The following is a 21,771-nucleotide window of genomic DNA, read 5'->3' as shown; positions in this document are numbered from 1 at the left end:
ATAAAATGCTGATACAACTTTGCCTCTCTAGCAACCACTACAGTACCCAGAAAGAACCATCTACTAATCTAAACACTAAAGAAATCTTCATTGAACAGACAACCTAACAAACTCTTTGTGTCACATTTACATAACACCAAATTTTCTTTTAAAGAGTGAATCTATATATGAACTCCATGAGCAGGATTTGCATTCACATGAGAAAGTCAGAAAGTAAGTCTGGGGAAGCTGATGTGCAAGAGGAACATATCAGACAATAAGATAAGATAATGAACAAACTGCATGATCATATATTTGTTTTCATAGTAATGACTGTGATTCATATGCTCACTGTACATAACAGCAGCATTCACAGAAAGATTGAAATAAAAAAAGATGGATTTGGGATCCCAGGACACAGACCTATTTGTTCTGGTTTATCAGTTTGGTATTGGTCTTTCGGCATCAAGGTGACACACTACGACCAATTAGCTGCAATAGTGGATGACTATTGTGTGGTGTGTACTTAGTGCAAATATCTAGCAACAGGGCACAATCACAGAGACTTATCAGCAGCTCTACAGGATGGATACAGGAAGGCAGTGTACACTCTGACATTCACTCACCAATACTTAACATGATGGTCAAGTGTAGTATTCACTCTACTGCTTCCACTGAACACAAAACATTATATCTATTACAATAGTTCATATCATTCTTAAGACACTCACAATATCACTGCACTGCCATGAAAAGGTGAATAAATCTTTAGAGATGTCACCTGATAAAAACTTCTGGATTTCAGTTTCCATCCACAAGTTTTAGATTTGTATCAATTAATAATAAAATCAACAACAGCAGCAATCAGTAGGAACCTATGGATCCATGGCAGTCAGCACCACACACACACACACACGCATAGATAATGTCTACACACATTTATGCAAACACACACACACTCAGACAAGCTACACCCACATACATACATACACCCTCAAATAAACATGCACCACTACATACACATGCATGCACACGCAACTCCTCCCACCTACACAAATATGCTGCCACTACACGCACATGACTGCACACACACTTACCCAAAATATCCGTCTTCAGTCAAAATTTTCCCATGGGCCAGAAAATTTTGAAAAACTTTTTGGTCCTCGAATTTAGGCAAGTCCATGTTCTGAAAATTTTGGAGAGAGAGAGAGAGAGAGAGAGAGAGAGAGAGAGAGAGAGAGAGAGAGAGAGAGAGAGAGAGAGAGAGAGAGATGTAAAAGTGAGGCAGAGAAAAATGTCAAAATGAGAGAGAGAGAGAGAGAGAGAGAGAGAGAGAGAGAGAGAGAGAGAGAGAGAGAGAGAGAGAGAGAGAGAGAGAGAGAGAGAGAATTTTTGTATTATTTATCAATAACTTCAGGCCCAGCAATTTGGGGAATATTTTGACACATATGTACCCTATTACTCATTCCAGTCACTCATTCACCCAATCATATATACATACCCCACACTCACACACACAGAAATGATTAGCAACAACTTCACTTGAAAGGCAATTTGAAACATGTCCATGCACTAAATAAATAAATAAATAAATATATATATATATATATATATATATATATATATATATATATATATATATATATATATATATATATATATATATATATATATGTTCTCTTGCTTTAATTTCTACTCATATCTCTTGTTTTGTTCAATTCTTTTCCTCAAGTGTGAAGTACACAGCAGGAATGAAAAGTGCTGAAAGAGGACTAGTATTAGAAAACTCCTTGTTGAACTATGTGTAAACAAATGCAGATAACACAATAAGCTGACATGATACATGAACCTGTAAATAAAAAGATCAAAATGCATGTACAGTGGAGTCCCATCACAGCACAGAAAGTGAACACATGTGAAGAGTGATTAAGACATCAATGAAAACAGTAGATAGATTGCCAGCTGTGGACAGCAAATGAAAACCAAGGAAGTAATAGATATGCAACCAAAGAATCTTCTACTGTACAGAAAACTAAGGATGTGTTGAGTGTCTACACCACTCATAAGAGCAATACCAATTTGTACAACACATCAACATAAAAGTGAGAATGTTCAGTAAAAAGAAATAAGTGTACAGAGTGACAAAGTTAGAGAATTACTAACACCTATTCCAAGTTGACATACCCATGAAGGGATTTGGAAAAACAACAAATATGAAAAAATTAATGGTCATAATGAGGTGTAATCAGAAAAGAGAAAGCTACTAAGAAATTGGCAAGTTTAGCCATCTGAGAAATACAGCCGAGTGGTACACCAAGCAGAAGCTACCAGCACATTATGAGTTTATAGTGGTTGGGAAAGCCTAGGCCCTTCCTGGTTGACTAAAACTTTACAAGTTTACTACTCAATTTTTTTCCCCTTACAGTTTTGCTATAAGATGAGCATATGCCTTCAACTGTCTCTTGATAAGGTGTTGTCAATACTAAACAAGTCTGAGGTTACACATCTTTCATTTAGGCCTTATGAATTTTTGACAATCTTTTAAGAAGTAAATTTTTCAAATACAGCAAATTGTAACTAGTAACATTACAAAATTTTTGTTTTACTACTTGATTCTGTAAGATATACTAAACAAATCTGTGGTCACATATCATTCATTTCAGACTTATAAAATATTTGGCAAATTTTTTAAATTGATTATTGTGGGGTACATCTTTGTCTCCCTCATCAAGCCATGTCTTCACCAACGCACTGCCAAGACTGCCGATGTTAAACCCACAATGAGGTGCTGCTACACTACAACACAAACATTCTGGCATTGCTGCTCATAATGTGAGATGCTTGAGTCACAAGACACCAGAACCAAATGTCCACTGTTCTCCTTTATACTTCACATATTTTGCATACTTTGTGTACCAAAGCATAAATACTTAATCATTATGCCATAAATCAGTTCACAGTCCCACAAAAAATTAATCTTCAAGCCAACCTGTCCAGCTGCCAAGCCCAGCCAAAAACACAAACACTGCTTGGTGCTGAAATACTTACCTTGCTTCCTGCACTCAAAGCTTTCCTGTGCACGCCATAATCTAGTTCTGTACTCCTTAATATATTCGTCCTCCAACAGAAACTTTCAATGGACTTGTATCTCACTTTTGCCTCTATGACAGTTAAGCAGCCTACATATGAGCATTATGAATACTTGAGGAGGAAGGTCAAGAACAAGAGAAAACTGAAGTATGGAAAAATGAAGGTAGCAGGAGAGGGCCTAGTGGTAACTACTGCTCCAACCATCACTTGAAACAGTTCTAAAGGATATTAGTCACAAAAGAGAGAGAGAGAGAGAGAGAGAGAGAGAGAGAGAGAGAGAGAGAGAGAGAGAGAGAGAGAGATACTTACCTATCAGTGCCTCAGAAGCAAAGTATTTCACATCTGTGTCAGAATCATCATTAAGTCTGTCCAATACGCCCTTCACTTGTGTGTGTAGAGACCTGGAATTCACAGAGCAGTGTTACTTATATCAGAGGAATTCTTGGAGTACTAAAGAAAATATGCAGAAGATGAACATATGAACATACCACATAAGATAAAACTCACATCTATACTTACTCTTTATCTATGTGTGGGCCAATAATCTGTAAGGTTTTAGCTACATTGAACCTCACATTGGGTACATTATCATTAGCCATGGCCAGCACAGTGGGCAGCAGCGTCTTGGTGGTCAGTTCTCGGCCACACACCTCCCCAACCACCTGTATAGTAAATCACATCCATCAAAGATCAGACATTATGGATGGTGCACTGTTTCAAGGATGCTAGTGAGGCTCCTGCATTTCCCCTCCTTCCCAAGTCTGGCAGGCCTTGTAAGACCCCTCTGAAGACCCATGCACTTCTCTCCTGGCAAGTTAGTGAAGAATAAAGCCTGACAGTATGGAAAATTAAAAAAAAAAAAAAAAAAAAAGCTAATGAGATCTCAGACTCAGAAAGTATGACAAGTGCAGTAACCCCACCAACCCTCTGATAAGTTGATGAAAACTGATTATTGGGTCTATTCCATTCACCTACCACTCAATTTTAGAACCTATTCCTTCCTCTTTTACTTATTTCATAAGTTTCAATTAATTCTTGTATCCTGATTACTAACCCTGACAATCTATCAACATTGTTTAATCTGCTATACCATTTAAAAGGCCTCCATCAGACCGTTCTTAACCTACAGAGGCTGGTGGTGATTGATCAAGTACTCACATTGATACAAGCCAGGCAGGTCATGCGGTGGAGGTAATTCCCATCCCGAGACATTGCATTGATCTTTGGCAGGACATTCTGGGCCGCCCACTCAGGGCCGAACTTCTCAACCAGTTTACGGAGGTTGTTTGTGGCAGCCTCCCTGATGGCGTACACTGTGGAGGCAATGGTTCAGTGGTAATAATAACGTTGTGGTTGTGGTACTTCAGTATTTACACCATAGTAACTCTAAACACATGCTACTTTTGTAATCTTATCTATAATCTCTCCATCCATCTCACCATAACTACATAACAGCATGGATACTTCAGTTCACTTCCTCCCTTCTCTTTATATCTTACTTAATTTGACTCTTTTTTTCCTTGATCCTCCTCGTTTCTCAACCTTTCTCTCGGTCACTTCCATCACATCAACAGATGATGTGCATATACAAACACAAAAATAAATACAGATAAGGAGCCATGGCACAGTACATGCAGGATCCTATTATTGCATCTTAACACTGGTTGCTAAACATACACACTCACCATGATCTACCAGCCAGGTCATGCAAAGTTTGGATAGTGACTGATTGAAGAAGTCAACACCCAGCTGGCCAGCCAAGAGAGGCATGTATTCAATGATGGCCAGACGCACTCTCCACTTGCTGTCCTCTGCCAACTCCACAATGGCGGGCAGCAGGGACTGGGAAAGCTGCAGAAAGAGGCAGTGGTAATGAATGCCTGATGGAAATGTGTGCATGTCAGTTCTTTTTTTTCCCCCCAAGCAAGAGGGGAAGCTGGCTATGGGAAAAAATAATATAAAATAAATAAATAAATTAATTAATTAATTAATAAATAAATAAAAATAATAATAATAATAATAAAAAAGGCACAATTGACTGCCAGTTCCCTTAGAGATAAGTAGAATTTGCCAAAAGTCTGGGACAAATGTCTAAAAATAAAGTTAGATTGAATAGATGGTAAGGAATTACTTCTCAGATAGATAAATGGAACAGATTCAGTTATCAGGTTGCTAAGAATATTTGATAATTATGCAAGTAGGGATAATGGATAGAAATACATGCTGGAAGAGTACTGTGTAGACCTGACAGCTTTCTTGCAACATCCCTTAGTTTATATTCAGGTTTGGAAAGGTGGTGTGTGTGTTTGTCAATGCATTATCTTCACTCCTCCCTCTTCTCTCCTCCTCCCCCCTCTCTCTCTCTCACTCACCTGCTGGATACCAATCACTTCATTAACACAGTCCAGGTTGGAGATAATGTTGAGTCTCACTTCGGGACACTCGTCTTTGAGTTGTGACAGGAACAGCGGCAGTAGGTGTGTGACTGTGTTGTCCTTGCCCAGGATTGGTGACAAACCCATGATGACACCGGCCAAGGCAGACTTTACATGCTGGTTACCATCGCTCACCAGCTCCTGTGATGGTGATCATAATGTCAGGAAGTTCTTATTCAGTTATATGAGTGTTAGGTCAAAATATTCTACACACGTTTTGGTACAGAACACTTACATTTTCCTATAAATTCTGATTCTATTTTACTTATCAAATGTCAATCCAAATAAGAAGTAATAATAAGAGTTTATGGACATTTTTTAACAATATGAGGAAAGAAAACACAAGGTGGAGATCAGTACAACACAACAGCACTTGCCTTGACACACGGCAGTACATTGTTCATAATCACAGCTTCCTGTACACTGGGGTCAACATTCTGGCAGAAGTCCCTCACTTTGCCTGCTGCTGCTGCCCTTACCTGGATGTCACACAACAAAATAAATAAATAAAAGTTTTCCAGTGTGAGTGTGTGTGTGTGTAAAAAAGTTATATACATTCATATTTTTCAGCATATGTTTGATATCCATTCTTCTTAATGTCTTAGTCAATACTTCTACACTGATTTCTTAACAACTGATTGGTAACAGCCAGGGCAGTTTATGTTGCCTTTTGTGAACAGGTGTCACTTCTAGGTAAGTTCCTTAGTTAGGTATACCCCTCTACTCCACACTCCAAGCCAAGACACCTCCAAAAAACAAACATTCAGACTATAGTTTTGATTCCAGATTATAATTTAAGTCAGTCAAGTTAAATGTCTGTTATCCACATTTTATGCATCATGTTATTACAGATTCATTCATGAGTATTTCTTTTTCAACACTATTTCTCTATCAGTATGTTTACTAATTTGCCTAGTCATTCAAAGGACACATTCTCTCCACCAGTACAATCAAACTGTCACTGTGGTCTTTAAACTATCTAATCTATCTTATCTAATCTACTGTAAGCTGAGAGAGAGAGAGAGAGAGAGAGAGAGAGAGAGAGAGAGAGAGAGAGAGAGAGAGAGAGAGAGAGAGAGAGAGAGAGAGAGAGAGAGAGAGAGAAACCAGCACTCACCTCAGCCTCTACATCTTTGAGCAGGGACTGGAAGGCAGACACCAGATCGTTCTTGGTGATATCAGGTCCCACTGCCTTTTGCAAGTCAATGAATCTGTCTGCCACCATGTACCTGGAAAACCACCAACATACATGAACATCATGAATGAATACATACATCAACACACACACACACACACAGACTTGGATTAATAGTACTGTCCTTACAACACTCAATGACAATGCCTGCTATTATAAGTATGTCTGTAATATGTGAAGGAGCTCTGAGTATTTCCGTTACATATTTAATTGAGAGTGGAAATGATAGTCGTTACAAATTTTTCTGCTTATCCAGTGAACTAACCTCTTCTGCTATATAATTCTTTGTTGTATATGTTGTTTAATCTATCACTATACAATAAATACATTTTTAGGAAGGCTTGCAACTCCATACAAGATGAAAAATGAACCAATTTCATCACTGAATTAAATGGCATGGTAAAAACAAGTTCACAAATCAAATAAAACCATAAGTCTTGGTTAAATCTGAGGATAATAAGAGAGAAAGAGAGAGAGCGCAAAGGAGGAAGACAATACAAGATGAGAAAATAGTACAATTCAGTAATACACACACACCTCACTCTCCAAGACTTGTCTTCAGCTGCTTGTCTCAGTGTGGGCATCACTAGCAGCTCTGTGTCTTCCTGGGGAAGCAGCCCGGCCATGCTCACACACGCCTCCACAGCCAGCAGCCTCACTGAGTCCTGTGAGAAGACGTGGTGTTGGTAAGTCTGTTGATATTGATAACACTGAAATATGTTGCAGTTGTTGGCATAGTAATACCAGTAGTAGTAGTAGAAGTAGTAGCAGTAGTGATATCATGAGATGGACAAGACTACATGAATAAAGTAAATAAATACACAAGGTAGGTAGATGGTAGGATGGCATGCATGTTCCTGATAATAAATCTACTTTCCTGACTGTTTCAAGCACCTATGGCCATATGAATGAAAAGGAGCTAACACTATGCAGAAGCTTTAACACAGCCTACCTGCTCATCTTGGGCCAGCGTGACAAACATCGGGATAAGGTCGGTCTTCAAGTACTCCACTTCCACCACCTTGGCAAACTCCCCCAGCTTGCCAGCAGCTGCACGGCGCACCATGGGAGTGTCATCCTGGCACAGCGACCGGAAGTGTGACCGCAACTCAGCTGCAAATAAAGGAGGTTGCTGTTACAGTAGTGGTTTGTATTTGAGACAAGGATAGAATTACAACTAATGGTCAGGAATATTTCAAGGAGAGACTTTAAGAAGAGAGAGTAGCTGCTGTAATAGTGATAGTGATAATACCTTTTGTTGCCACAGATAATCTAGGATAGGCCACTGAAAACAGCCCACAGGCAGATGTCCTTGAGGTGAACCAGTCACCCACGGCCAGCCGTTTGACGAGAGGTAAGAAGTGAGTCTCCAGGTGTTCGGGACTGTGCTCCTCACACACCTTCCTCAGGGACTCCACAGCCTTGTCACGCACCACTGTTTCCTCCACTGTGGCCAGGGACTCCAAGGGTGGCTGTGTGGGATGCAACATGGTCATACGTGGCTACAAACTTCTAATAATATCAAAAGTCATGCAAATACACGATATAGCAACCTATCCATGGAAGACCATTAGTGTGTGGCCAGTTTTTTGAGTACCGTCTAGTTCATTGTGGTGATTAAGTGTTGTGTGGGGTGAGGATGTGGTGAGCCAGAAAAGGGCAGGGATTTTGTATAGCTAGTGAGTTTAAGTGGAGGTCATTAACCTTTCTGGGACGCATTTTTACCTTGAGTTTTGGGAATGATTGGACAATTTTATTGACATTAGGAAGAGTCTAAGGAGATCAGAGGAATAATAGCCACAGTCTTAACAATTTTATTACCCACTTTAATTTCTGTAACTGAATAAAATCACCAAATAGTAAGCAGAACAAATATGAAAATGTGTCATGGTACTGAAGGGATTAAGTGTGAGAATCTAACTTTACTAATCTTGAACCCACTACTACTCATCCTGTCCTAATTACTGGCCTTATCATGTCTACTAAGTCGCCCAGCACACACAAAGGGATAATAAGGAGCCAGGCACTCACCAGGAGGCAGTGGACATACTCTGGGCCGCCCACCAGTGGAGTGAAGGCACCCAGCTGCTCAGCGAGGGCCAGGAGCACCTCATCCTCATCATAAATGGTGTCGGTGAGGAAGGGGATCAGTTCGCTGCGGGTCCTCTCTACGCCCAGCGCCAGGGAGATGGTGCTCAGCTTCTTGATGGAGTTAAGTCGTAGCTGCGGACCAACACCACACCATGAAAACCCTCCGCAGAATATTAAGAAGCGGTTATTGTAACTCAGAAAGTAATGAAAGGAAAAAAATAAAACCAGAAATGGAGTCCCAGAATTTGATGTGAGAAAAAAATTGGTACAAAGAAATACTTGAATGTTAAGAATATTTCTACACAAACTTAAAATACTGTAAATAAAAAACTAATACCAATAACGACAATACAGAGGAAAACATAAGCTCACGATGAAAACAATTAGGCCTAAACATTTTCTAAACCGTCCATAGGCGTATACAACTAGTGCAACCCTTACCTGGTTAACTTAGCCTAACCTAAACAAAAAATAAATACCAATAATAAAAAGACCTGGATAGACCTACCTAGGGATGAAAAATTAGACCTCAACAACTTCTTACGCACTTACAGAATTAACTAGAACTGGCGCATTAATGAGCTAGAAATAGAAAAAGAAAATAAACTTAAGATAACCTTGACCTAGCAAATAAAAGTAACAAGCACACACCTTTATCTATTTCCCTAGGCCTAACAAACTCCCCGTACACACCCATAGGTCTAAATCAAGCATCAATGAGAAGAAAATAAAAAAAAATATCCTAATGGTAAAAAAAAAAAAATAAATAAAATGAATAATGGAATCAATGTTACACCAAAAATGGACACTGTGTCAACTCGTCAATTAAAGTCAATTTTTAACCAACTTTCAGACCCCCTAGGCTTTCCATACGAACAGTACATCTACAACACACCCCATGGAAGTCGGCAACCCAGTCAAGCCCCCAGTGTAGGCCTAAATAAACGAGGAAAAAGGCAAGATAATTTTTCACTTATCAATAACATGAAGATCGGCACACCTTCCTACCAAGCCGCCATTATTTCCTCCTCATTTCTCGTCTCTCCGCCATTCCTCCCCGGCGGTACGTGGCCCAAAGTTACTTGCACCTTTGCTTAGCTCACTCACCTGCACATCTTCGTTCCTGAGTTCGTCTATCAGGACAGCAATAGGGTAGAGTGAATCGTCAGCCGTCCCTTCACTCGCCGCCATCTTGTGCTCTTGTGAGTCTCCTGTCGGCGCACAGAGAGACACTGCTTAAATATTATGGACGTAGAGACCGCCAGGATATTAGAGATGATTTTATATATGGTGGTATATATAGTATTAGTGGTAATAGTGGTAATAATAATGATAGAATTAATAGTAGTGGGTTTGATATATTATGCTTCCTATAATTAGATTCTGTTTAAGAGGAAGGTTTCATGATATTTATCACTGTCTTTTGGCTGTCGGATCTGTAAGTGGACTGGTAACAAAGTAGGCTTTTTTTTTTTTTTTTTTTGTTTTTTGGCCAGTTTTTTTTTTTTTTTCAGTCTCATACAAAAATACACACACACACACATCAACTTGAAAATAACTCCAAAATCAGAACACACACACACACACACCACATTTACCAAACCTACACCACACATCCACGCATTTTTTTTTTTTTTTAATGATTAGTTAAGAATACTGCATACGTTACTTTTGTAATGCTGTAATTCTTGTAAATCGCAGAGTTGAATGGTAGACTAAATTAAATATTATGATCTAGTAAATATTATTACAGAAAACCTAACATTGAACGGGGATACTAAACTGAATATTTTCAGCCGTCTCCTCTTCCTCCTCCTCCATTTCTCCATTTTTTGCTATTCCTCCTCCAGCGTACACATCAATAACAACAACAACAACGACAACAAGAGAAACATGCACTGACAGGCATGGCCCACCTTCACTACCGCCCCCACCCTCACACACAGAGTGGTGTAGTGATAGGGGCGAGCGATGGGATTGCCTAGGGCGGCACATCTCTCAGGGGGCGGCACAAGCAAGGCTACTGAGATTATTGATGTTCGGATCGTTATTTTAGACTTTGCAATACTGAAGGCGCATTAAATACTGATATAAAGTTCACATGTGTTTACTATGATATATGTTTACATAATGAACAAGTTTCTCCCCATGTAAATTTATCTCTCACTACGCCACTGCAGACACACACACACACACACACACACACACACACACACAGTTATTCACCAATCATACAGTTATCTGATGAACGGACGTACCATTTAAACACTTTCATCTCCTCACATCATACAATGAAGACAAAATACTAACGTTACAGGAATAAAAACACATCACTTCGTTCACCTGTATCCGTCATTGTCTTGTTTTGGGATGATAAAACAATAATTGAGGCAAAATATGGGCCATCTCCTCCACAAAGATGAACTGCTAACGATGAATAATTTTTGTAAACATTTATTTCATTTTCCAATCACGAACTTTGGATGCACTTGGCGACATTTCACTGCTCCCTCAAGCTCCTGTTCATCACTGCAGGCTTGTCGATAGGACCGCCTCGGTGACCGCCAATAGTTAGTTACATTGAGCAGGGCTGTTTACTGAGTCAATTTAGAGAATATGGACCTTAAAGCAACGCACGGCGGGCAGAATAATAGATGACAATAGGAAGATTGGCTGGAAACAGAAAGGCTGGGATAACAGAAGAGAATGAGAGTTGCCAGACACACGATTATAAGGCAACGATTCAACACTAACTTCTTTCTAAATATTCCCAAAAGTTGTCGGAAATGTAATGGTAGGTCGCTAAATTAATACAACAGAACCTAAAACTATGTGACATGTCCACGAGGAACTGATTTGAGGTTATAAGATAAGTTTTCCGTGGAGTACTACAGGGTCCAGCACCTCAGACACTTCACCGTAGCCAGGCAGCCGCTCTCTGTGCTCTCACCGCTCAGTCTTTAACATACGGCCTTGATGGTGTGATGTGACGTCGCTCTGTGCCAAATTGTGTGTTGAGTAACTTGGGACAGTATCTCACTCTTCCTGAAACTAACGTTCTTGTGGGATACGTTGCTGCTGTTACGCCACTGAAGTGAAGTAAGTGTTCAAGTTGATTATGAGTTGTATTTCGTGGTGATTTGTGGTCTAGTAGTGCAGTCCTCATGTGTGTTAGCTGTTGTCATCTTCGAATCTCAAAACACAGTAAATGCTGCCTCCGTAGATGAAAGTTGTGAAGATATTGTACTGTACTGATAGACTCCAATTACTCTTTCCGCTCATACACAAACAATACAGATCAGCAAATGCTCCATCCTCACTAGAAACACACCACCATGCTCCAGTCTCTCAGCCAGTGCTCCGAACACACCAACACACACACCACACGCCACCTTTACGATGTCACTCGTCTGTTGGAAGAAAATATGTATTGTTTTGAAATTACCTTTCTCATATTTATTGCCACAACCATCATGCCAAACCTTTACTTGTCAGAATACGCTGGTTTCAATTCCCCTGTACACACACACACACACACACTCAGGTCTTATTGCCGCCGATATAGAGTTGACTTATGGGTTATGGAATGTGTTAAGGTGAGCACCAATATAAGGTTGTAATATGTGTGTGCGTGGCAGGTAATCTGTGGCCTGTGGGTTCATGTGCACCAAGATATTCTATTTAAAGCTGTGAATCTTAAGCTGTAGCGCCCTAGTCACGCGCGGCATTAAGACTGCTCCTGAGGGTGCCTGCGGTGTAATGTTGCGACGTTGCTTCTCGTATACATGAGAAATGCGTGCTGTATATAAAGGTGTACAGGAAAGTGTTTCGAGTGTCTACTATTCTGCTTGTCTGCTGGAGTCTATTTGTTTGCTGCTTTGGACTTCATATCTGCTGCGAGCCACCTTGCAATACCTGACCAATCTTTATTAAATTCGACTCCGCTCTGCTTTTCTTCTTCATTTAGTGAAAAAAAAGCAGACATTAGTTTGTTACGAAATTAGTATTAGCCAAGTAGTGAATGGGACTCAGCCCTGGTGTGACTGGAGTAATTTGTAACCCAAGCAGTAACAGATTCCCGCTATGCACCTGCCCGTGACCCGGAGGCTGCCGAGGAACGGACGGCACAGTGGTCGCGCCTGTCTGCGAGGCTCCATTAATGAACTGCTCGTCCCTGCACTAAGAGATGGAAAATAGGGAGGTTAATACTTCTACATGATTACTCACGTTGACATCAATCCAAAGAGAGGCAGAGTCGTAGCTGGGTGATGTTTCCCATATCAGCTACAGTTTACGTTTTAATATCACATGACGCCACTGTAGAGAGAGAGAGAGAGAGAGAGAGAGAGAGAGAGAGAGAGAGAGATTATCACATGCATCAGTTCATCGCACGTTGCAGATTCACGGATGAGTAATCACAGCGCCTATCGAATTTCCAGCTGCAGTTTTCGATTAGTACCTTTGTAGTGCTTTCGTGTGTGTGTGTGTGTACTCCCATCGAGAGTTGGGGGAACGGGTGTGAGTGAGTGACTCACCGTGCAGTCATACGTGGTTGTCAGGACTCCGAGAGGATCACAAACCCTAGGTAAGACTCATGTTTCAAAGTCAGACACAAGATACCCCCCTTCTCCCAGCCGGCAGTCACGTGTGCACCCTCGCCCCTCGCGGCCCGGAAGCCTCCAGGGGTCAGCTGCTGGTGGTCGGCAGGGAAGGGAAGTTGTTTTGGCTACTCGCATGTGGATGGGCGCTCTGGGGACGAGACATGTGAACAGTAAAATTTTATGACGAGGGATTTTTTGTAATGAGTTATGAGTGATGGGCTAAGTGACGCTGCCTTCGAGCACTTCCACAAGCTGATTTTGTTTTTCATGTGTAAGAGCCACTGGCCATGCAATAAAGTTTTTTTTTTTGAGGAAAAGAAAGAAAAGGGAAAAAAAGGTCCATTTAAATACCAGTTCCCAAAGTTATGCCAAAAAGAATGATCAAATAACAGAGGAAACAGAGAGAGAGAGAGAGAGAGAGAGAGAGAGAGAGAGAGAGAGAGAGAGAGAGAGAGAGTTGTCGAAGCAGTGGCATCTAATTATCAGTAGTGGTGTTGGTGGTGGTGGCGTTGTTGCCGTTGGTGTATCACATTACCATCGTTACATCTCTAACAAGAATCAGGACAGAGAGAGCGCTGGAGCAGAGAGTAAGGAGTCACTTGATCCACCTACCCACGACCTGTCATGGGCGGCTGCTCTTGCTGAGTCCCTCCACCTACGGCTATAGTACCTTCCCACCCCACTCCACCCACCAGACAGTCCACACAGCCTCCCACACACCCCCAACTCTCCACCCACAAAAGCCACACGTGCATATATAACACACAGTCGTGCTAGAGATATAATGTAAAGGTAGATTGTAAAGGTGTGTTAAGCTGTGATTTATAAAGTTTCAATTTATCCCCTTATTTTTGACTAATTATCTGGGACCTGCAAGGGGACTGGTAACTAAGTGGGCCCTTTTTTTTCGTTTTATGTTGCCATTTGCCAGCTTTCCCCTCTTACATAAAAAAAAAAGGGAGGGAGCACGTGGGTTCCTGTACTGGTTGGTTGTGCACTCAGTTGCTGGAGTGTGGAATCAGGCGAGGTTGTGCACCGGCGAGTATTGATGTCTGTAATCATGTTGGAAACCAGATCGAAAAATAATGATCCTTTTTACGATAGAGCTCAAAATTTTATACCTCTAAGTTTACAGCTTATTATATTGATTTCTACATAATTATTTTTCTTTATTATACATTATACTGCCTTTACTGATCTTCAATAAGGCGCGTGTAACTTCTTTTTCAACGCCCAGATTTGAAAGTGTTTGTTATGCATGTGTGAGGTAATAAAATCTGTCCGTTCTCTCTTACTGTTACTTGATCTCTCTATGCGGATTTTGTCTCCCCTCTCTATCCTATCCGGCTTCCTTCCTTTAGTCCATTCTTCCCCTCCGCTCTCCCTCTCCCTCTCTCTCTCCTCTTACTGTTTAACTCCTCCATATAAGTTGGTGAAGCTCTTATTTAGGCATCTCCTCATCTCTCTCTCTCTCTCTCTCTCTCTCTCTCTCTCTCTCTCTCTGTGCTATGTCGGTTCCGTGGATGCTGCGAGAGTTGAGCGGTTCAGGACAGTCGAGTATTGAGAATCAGACGCGCCAAGGTCTTCCCTGACGACCACCAACGCGGATGGTCATGGCCCTCAACGAATAAAAAATAATAAAACAGGTCTTGGTGGACTTTAAATGGCCCGCAAACCAGAATTGCCCGACTGCATCAGACCTTGTTGACGGATCCACGACCATCACGACCTGTATCTTCTCCTGTGCGTCTCCCTCCGCCTCTGCTGGTTCTTTTGTTAGGGTGGGATGGCGGACCGAGAGAGAGAGAGAGAGAGAGAGAGAGAGAGAGAGAGAGAGAGAGAGAGAGAGAGAGAGAGAGACTACGCAACATGTTTAAGCTTCTTTATTAACACCACACACCCTAAATAGGAAAGTCTCAGTGCTTTGTTTTCAAATGGAGATCCAGCAAGGCGGTGCACGTCCTGAGACACATCTTGAATAAGTTTGAGGCGCGGGTGAGAAGTGCACTAATATAGAGAGGGATGAAGGCGGATGACCCTTGGGAGCACGCCCGCTACAGTCTCCCTGCAGGGTGTGTACGTGCGTTACCGTCCGCTGATTTGTGAATAGTGCAAGGAATTGTAGAAAGAAAACACCGATTTGGTTCTTTCTCTTGTCTTTTATATTATATTGTGTTTTCAGTGGAGAGTTTAGTGTTTAAGGTTAAATGTAATGAATTGTCGACAAATGTGATGCAGTGAATTAGCGTACCCCTTCAGTGCTGGGACGCATTTTTGCCTTGAGTTTTGGGTGTGATTAGACGGTTTTATTTACATTAGGAAGGATCTATGGAGGTCAGAAGATTAGTAGCGAGAGTCTTCACTATTTTAATTAGCACATAAGTTTTTGAAGCTCTATAAGATATCTAAATAGGAAGCAGAATAGATACGAAAACGTGTCATGGTACTGAAGAGGTTAAGTTTAGGCAATACTCAGTAGGGAATTCAGTTAAGAAGAAGCAGAAAATACAGAACAGGATGACTAGGACACACAGACATACAGACGGTCGAAGGATCCACTGGGGGAGGCGAGGTGACCGATAACAAACCCTCTACTGCCTTTCCACTCCGGTAAAACGACAAGATGCGATTCCCCTTTCCATTAGTATTCACCTCTTTCTCGTAGACTTGAGTGTCGACCCGCAGACCAAGGAAGGGAGTGAAGGGCTCGTGGAAGACCAGTGGCGACCCTTGATGGAGTGACGTAGAGAAGTGTGGAAGGCGGGAGACTAGCGCTTCGACTCTGCCATTCAGTGTTTCGTGAATTTCATAATATTTTCCTGCTAAGAGTGATATGAAACGTGGGAGATGGGGATGTGTGTGTGTGTGTGTTGCAAGATGAACGTGAGTTACATTGGCTCTAATCTGCTTTGGGGGATCACATGATTATTCTCCCGCGTGTCTGAGCAGCGTGGGGTGGAGAGCAGGATGTGGGTGGGGTGAGGAACAGGGGACGGTAGAGAGAGAGAGAGAGAGAGAGAGAGAGAGAGAGAGAGAGAGAGAGAGAGAGAGTATGTGTGTGTGTGTGTGTGTGTGTGTGTGTGTGTGTTCATCTAATTAACACCTGTCAAATCTTGTTGTAACCTTCCTTTTTTATTTGCAACTTGCGAACTCTCGTATCCTCACCTCCTCTCCTCCCCACACACACACACACACACACACACACACACACACACACACGAGAAGACTGCAGAGGAAATGAGAACGCGGTGAACTGAACCCTTGTTGCTTCGGAAAGACTGTCACTAGGTTTGTTGAACAACACTAAAACCAACACTTACTCATGTACTTCTTAAATGGTCATCCTCGTCACTACCATCTCCCTCTCACTACCATTTCGATACAACTTCAATGGCTATTCTTGTCACCGCCATTCTTCTCACCTCGCTTCTTCGATTTAACCGTTATCCACCCATGAAAAAAAAGAAAAAAACAACAACCGTCTTTCTGGTGTTCGCGTGCCCGTTGCGTCACAAGTCTGCTCCCTCCTGTATGGGAACTCGCTAATGCTGTGTGAAAAGTCAATATGCGCTTTCTGTTTCATGAGCAATACGTGCTAACTATAGTAGATAAGGTAACCGTGCAATATTAGTCACTCCAGTAAGTGAAAAATACGTTCAAGACTAATACAAGAACAATATTTATTTATGGATGAGAGTGATGCTTATTGACTACAGCGGCGAGATGTAGAGGTGGCCGCCCGCTGATCCAGATGGAGGGCGAGGCAGTTAGTCCGGTTGACAGTAAATAATGTAACGTAGGCTTACCTGTTCTATCTTAACCACGTGTTACGGAAGTTATTATTATTATTATTATTATTATTATTATTATTATTATTATTATTATTATTATTATCAACAAGTGAGTAGTAGCGGTGTGCCTTGTCGTGTGGTCCATGAGGGAGAGCATTACATCAAGAGGAGAATTAGGTATGGCCGTCAGTAGGGAGAGCTTTTGTTGTGATGGTCTACCCTCCCCTCCTCATACCTGCCACCCTCCTACCGTACCCCTCACAAGAATACCTCCTGCCTCTCCCGCTCTGCTTTTAGCCCTACCTGCCTCAGCCGCTCCCATGGTGCGGAGAATTTGATCACCGGCCCGAATGTTCCTTGTCGAGGCGGCCACAAGGGAGGCACCAGATCGCGCTCCTCGGCCCGGACTAAATAGGATAAACTGCCGACCAGCTGCTCTCCTCACCACGTGTCCTTGATCACTATAACTTTGTACTTCCTCCCAGCAGACGGTGAAGAAAACGGTGTGATTCTTGGTTTCATTTTCGTAAGAGACAGAAAACGTGTCATGTAACTGAATTCATCTATAAAAAGAAAACGATTTCCTTCAATTTGGGATATGGGTGAGTGGAGATCAATGTAAATTCTGATCAATGTTGGCTATACCGTGAAATTGGTTGCCCGTGAGTTGGGTGCTTGGCGTGCAGTGCTTGTGGGTAACCTGCCATCACTCAGTCTGGGATAACAATTGTTGGTCAGACTCATGCAGAAGATTCTAAAGACTGACGAGTTGAATTACTGTACATACGTAAGAAAAAAAAAAAAAACCCCGCTAGATTTCAACCTTTAGAGAAACAGAACCAGTGTGTGTGTGTGTGTGTGTGTGTGTGTGTGTGTGTGTGTGTGTGTAATAAGACAGATCTCCACTGCGTTACAGCAACAGATTACGTTAACCCCTTCAGTACTGGGACGCATATTTACCATGAGTTTTGGTCATGATCTGACGATTTTATTTACATTAGAAAGGGTCTATGGAGATCAGAAGATTAATGGCCAGAATCTTCATTATTTTGCTCCTCACATAAGTTTCTGAAGGTGTAAAAAATCACTAAATAGTAAGCAGAATCAAGATGAAAACTCGTCATAGCACTGAAGAGGTTAATATAGTGCTGATGGAACAGTGGGGAGTCAGTGGCGGGTGCACGTTCCCTTTACTATCACCCCGCCTCTGTCCATGGCCCGCTCCTTCCCTCAGCTCCTCACCAGACGCACAATACTCAGCCGTTAGCGTGTTCCCCTCCCCCCACATCCTTCCCTTTGCCGCCACGCCGTCCGTCACCAGCTGCTGCTCAGGCACGCGGCGCGCCACCTCACCTGATGACGTTCTTCCATTGGGTGTTGACTTGATGTGATGTTCGTCATTTATTTACATATTTTTAGCGGGATTCGTCACCTCAGTCATTGGAAGTTGCAGTAACATTGTGGAGAGTTTCGTTTTGTTTCTCTCTCTCTCTCTCTCTCTCTCTCTCTCTCAGTAGTCAGTGTGTAGGAGGGATCCTTTATATGCTTTTGCCTTGATATTATTTGAGAGAGAGAGAGAGAGAGAGAGAGAGAGAGAGAGAGAGAGAGAGTGGTCATTAAAAGCCTGTGCCAAGGGTCCTAACCGATTTCCAACGCCAGGATGTGTGGTGGCAGACGGGGAGCGGGAGGGCGGTGGGACGTGGTTGTGTTATGAGTGGTCTGGTTACGGTAGCGGCGTGACCTTAGACTACTTTGGCGTAACTTTGAGTCTTATTCCACACTCAAAATTTGTACTGACTTAAGATGTATTGGAAACTTTCTCTGTCTGTTTGTCTGTCTGTCTGTTTGTCTGTCTGTCTGTCTGTCTGTTTTCTCTAATAATCTTGAGAGAGAGAGAGAGAGAGAGAGAGAGAGAGAGAGAGAGAGAGAGAACTGGGTCTAATTTTATTGCATGACTAGAATTCTTACGGTCACAATATCATTAATACTCTTAAATGTGGAGAGTGCCAATCAGTGCCGAGCTACAGTGGCACTGGTGACGTCACGAGGTTATTTTTGTCTACTGCTCATGGTCGTGCTCTGACCTCCCATAATAATTTGTTTGTGTTTCATCTCCACGGTGACTCACGCTTCTCTTTCCATAAACTTCCGGAGAGGGGACGACCTATATATACAACGAGCGAGGGAAGGAAACTATTCGACCTAACATAATGTATAAATGGGGAGGAAAGGAAGCCACAACACGACAGAGCCATATCAAACACTGAGACTGAAGGTGAAGGTGAAATTACTGTAACGTGAAGTAGGTACACCACGGCCTAGTTTGGCGATGCAGAACATTTACGGTGATTTGCTCCGGTTTACTGATTAGCTTCGAGGTATTCATGAATCAACAAATAGGCTTCAGATGATGACGTGATGTACCAGATAGAACCGACAAAACACTCTCATGCATGGAAAAGAATGCAAAACCCAAACACGACCTTGTAACAGTGGCCCGCAGTGACTCACCGTCCCGCCGTGACCCGCCGCGACGAGCTGAAGTGTATCTGGGGCGGGGCTGGAGGCTTTGTAGCGCTGCCCTTGGCTGGCTCAGGTGTGTGGTGCAGGGACGCAGCTGTTGTCCCGGGTCGCACAAGTGTGGGCGTGTTTGTTTTCCTGGTGAACTACGTGCCATCCATACAGACACTGGGAAGGGCGTCTCAGTAGGCGATTCCTGCTGTTGTTACTGCTGCATGATAATAATGATAATGATAATAATAATAATAATAATAATAATAATGATAATAATGAATGAATTCTTGTAAAGGTATTGTTATTTTTTTGCTACGTTTTTTGTTGCTGTTGTTGTTTTGTTGTTGGTATTGGTGGTTGTGGTGTTGGTGAGATCAGCATTGCCCGGCTGGGGGTCGGTGGCTCAGCTGCTCAGACAGTTGAAGGAAGTGTTGGGAGGTGTAGCAAAAGTTTAGGATGCTCGAGGCTGTAACCCGGGGAGGAGCAAGTCTGTGGACTATTTGGAGGTGTGGAAAGTAGACCAGTGAAGAAAGTCATAGCTATTGTAACTTTCTTAGCTCAAAGAAATAGAACGATAAATCAAGAAAGGCAAATTACAACACTTTGCCCGGGATATTCCACCGCAGGGAGGATTGTCGTGGACGCAGACAGTGTGTTCAGTTGATCTCGCTTAAAAGACTTAAGAAATTGCTTTTATGTCCACAGATTCAGACAAATATGAAGCATCAGTGTGGTGGTCTTTGTGCCGCCAGTCAGCTGCCTCAGTGGTGGCGTGCCTGGCAGAGTGAGTATCTTTCACTCATCTGTTGTGTGGTCTTGTCTTGCGGCTTGTTCGTGCCTTGTAAAACTAAACTCTGCAGACTGTTCTTCAAAATAACTCTCCTTTAACTCGTCCCGTCCCCCGCCCACCGCCCCGGGCAGTGCGGGACCTGAGGGAGGCGTCCTGCCGTCCCAAGCGCCGCGTGGACTCCTGAGCCGCCTCGCCGGTGGCCTCGTCGGGGTGGTCCCGATAATCTGATGAGGCCCTGTAATTATCAACTACATACCGACCATGCCGAATTGACGCACCTTGGGACCGTAATGACGGTGTCTGGAAGGCGGCTGCTGAGGCGGGCTCTCGCGCTTACGTACACACACACACACACACACACACACACACACACACACACACACACACACACACACACACACACACACACACACACACACACACACACACACACACCTGCAATGGAAAGTGATAAAGACGTATATGGAAGCAAGCGTTAAGAGATCGCTGGGGACTGAAGACTCGGGAAGAAACAGTAACCTAAAGTCGCCCATGAAGAGGAGGCAGGTAACAGCAGCAGCAACGATAATAGTGATACATTGTTCTGTCAAAGATGTGCCTGGGGCCTCGTACGCCACACGCACCAGCACCCAGCAAGAAACTCCAAACTCGTACTATTGCCATCGATACTCTGCTATAAATAGACGTAGAAGTGCGCATTGTGTTTGTTCTGTGTCGCACGAGAGTCTGCGTGAGAGGGAAATGGTCGGCTGGAGCGGTGGCTAATGAAAAAAAAGGAAGGCAGGTAGGAGGGTTGGAAGAGGTAAATGGGTTTTCATGGCCTGCTGCCCCGTCGCCTCGTGAGTGTCTTAAGTGTTTTAGAGCCGCGCCGCGAGGGCTTTCTATCTGAGGGCTGCCGAGGGAGAAAGTTGGCCAAGTAAAAATCTAAAGGTATTTCGTTCGTATATGTGACAAGCTCAACTGCTCCGGACTATCCCGCAAGGTTCAGTTTTTGTATTCAGAGAAGCGTGAAGCGTGAGCGAATCATGGAAAGTGAGGTTGTCAAAGCGACCCATTACACAAGTACGTAGCCACGTCAATGTGGTGAAAGTGACTCGGTAAGAAAGTTAGCTTCGATAGAATACATCTTGTCACGTGTGTGTGTGTGTGTGTGTGTGTGTGTGTGTGTGTGTGTGTGTGTGTGTGTGTGTGTGTGTGTGTGTGTGTTATACTTAATTAAAAGATGCATCTATGACCATGAATCCACTTTTATGGTATCGCTTTTTTTTTGTGACACACACACACA

At 42.7% G+C, this 21,771-nt stretch overlaps 1 protein-coding gene, 1 long non-coding RNA gene and 1 pseudogene across 4 annotated transcripts in view; 2 read left to right on the top strand and 1 right to left on the bottom strand.

Moving 5' to 3' along the window:
- The window catches only part of LOC123503378 (serine/threonine-protein phosphatase 2A 65 kDa regulatory subunit A alpha isoform-like), an 11,617-nt gene extending 1,568 nt beyond the window's left edge, over positions 1-10,049 (bottom strand). Inside the window, exons 1-13 of one of the 3 annotated variants that reach the window (XR_006674434.1) lie at positions 9,898-10,049; positions 8,731-8,922; positions 7,952-8,171; positions 7,652-7,812; positions 7,237-7,391; positions 6,622-6,733; positions 5,882-5,983; positions 5,442-5,645; positions 4,755-4,920; positions 4,228-4,382; positions 3,589-3,731; positions 3,379-3,470; positions 1,077-1,165 (exon numbers count right to left, since the gene is read on the bottom strand). Coding sequence is in view for 2 of the 3 variants with exons in the window: in XM_045253084.1 (XP_045109019.1) it covers positions 3,379-3,470; positions 3,589-3,731; positions 4,228-4,382; positions 4,755-4,920; positions 5,442-5,645; positions 5,882-5,983; positions 6,622-6,733; positions 7,237-7,391; positions 7,652-7,812; positions 7,952-8,171; positions 8,731-8,922; positions 9,898-9,981 (1,786 nt within the window). In the remaining variant the exon portion in view is untranslated. The remainder of the gene's footprint in view (positions 1-1,076; positions 1,166-3,378; positions 3,471-3,588; positions 3,732-4,227; positions 4,383-4,754; positions 4,921-5,441; positions 5,646-5,881; positions 5,984-6,621; positions 6,734-7,236; positions 7,392-7,651; positions 7,813-7,951; positions 8,172-8,730; positions 8,923-9,897) is intronic. The other 2 variants (XM_045253084.1, XM_045253085.1) reach the window with 2 other exon arrangements.
- LOC123503381 lies at positions 1,112-1,319 on the top strand. Its single transcript, XR_006674436.1, has 2 exons — positions 1,112-1,252; positions 1,287-1,319. It is a non-coding gene; the product is annotated as an uncharacterized LOC123503381 (long non-coding RNA).
- A 1,669-nt stretch (positions 10,050-11,718) lies between the features above and the next one.
- The window catches only part of LOC123503377, a 46,419-nt pseudogene continuing 36,366 nt past the window's right edge, over positions 11,719-21,771 (top strand).

The sequence above is a fragment of the Portunus trituberculatus genome, chromosome 14 (assembly GCF_017591435.1).
Source record: "Portunus trituberculatus isolate SZX2019 chromosome 14, ASM1759143v1, whole genome shotgun sequence".
Taxonomy (NCBI): Eukaryota; Metazoa; Arthropoda; class Malacostraca; order Decapoda; family Portunidae; genus Portunus; species Portunus trituberculatus.
Note: the sequence above shows the minus strand (reverse complement) of the source record. Positions and strands in the feature narration are given on the sequence as shown.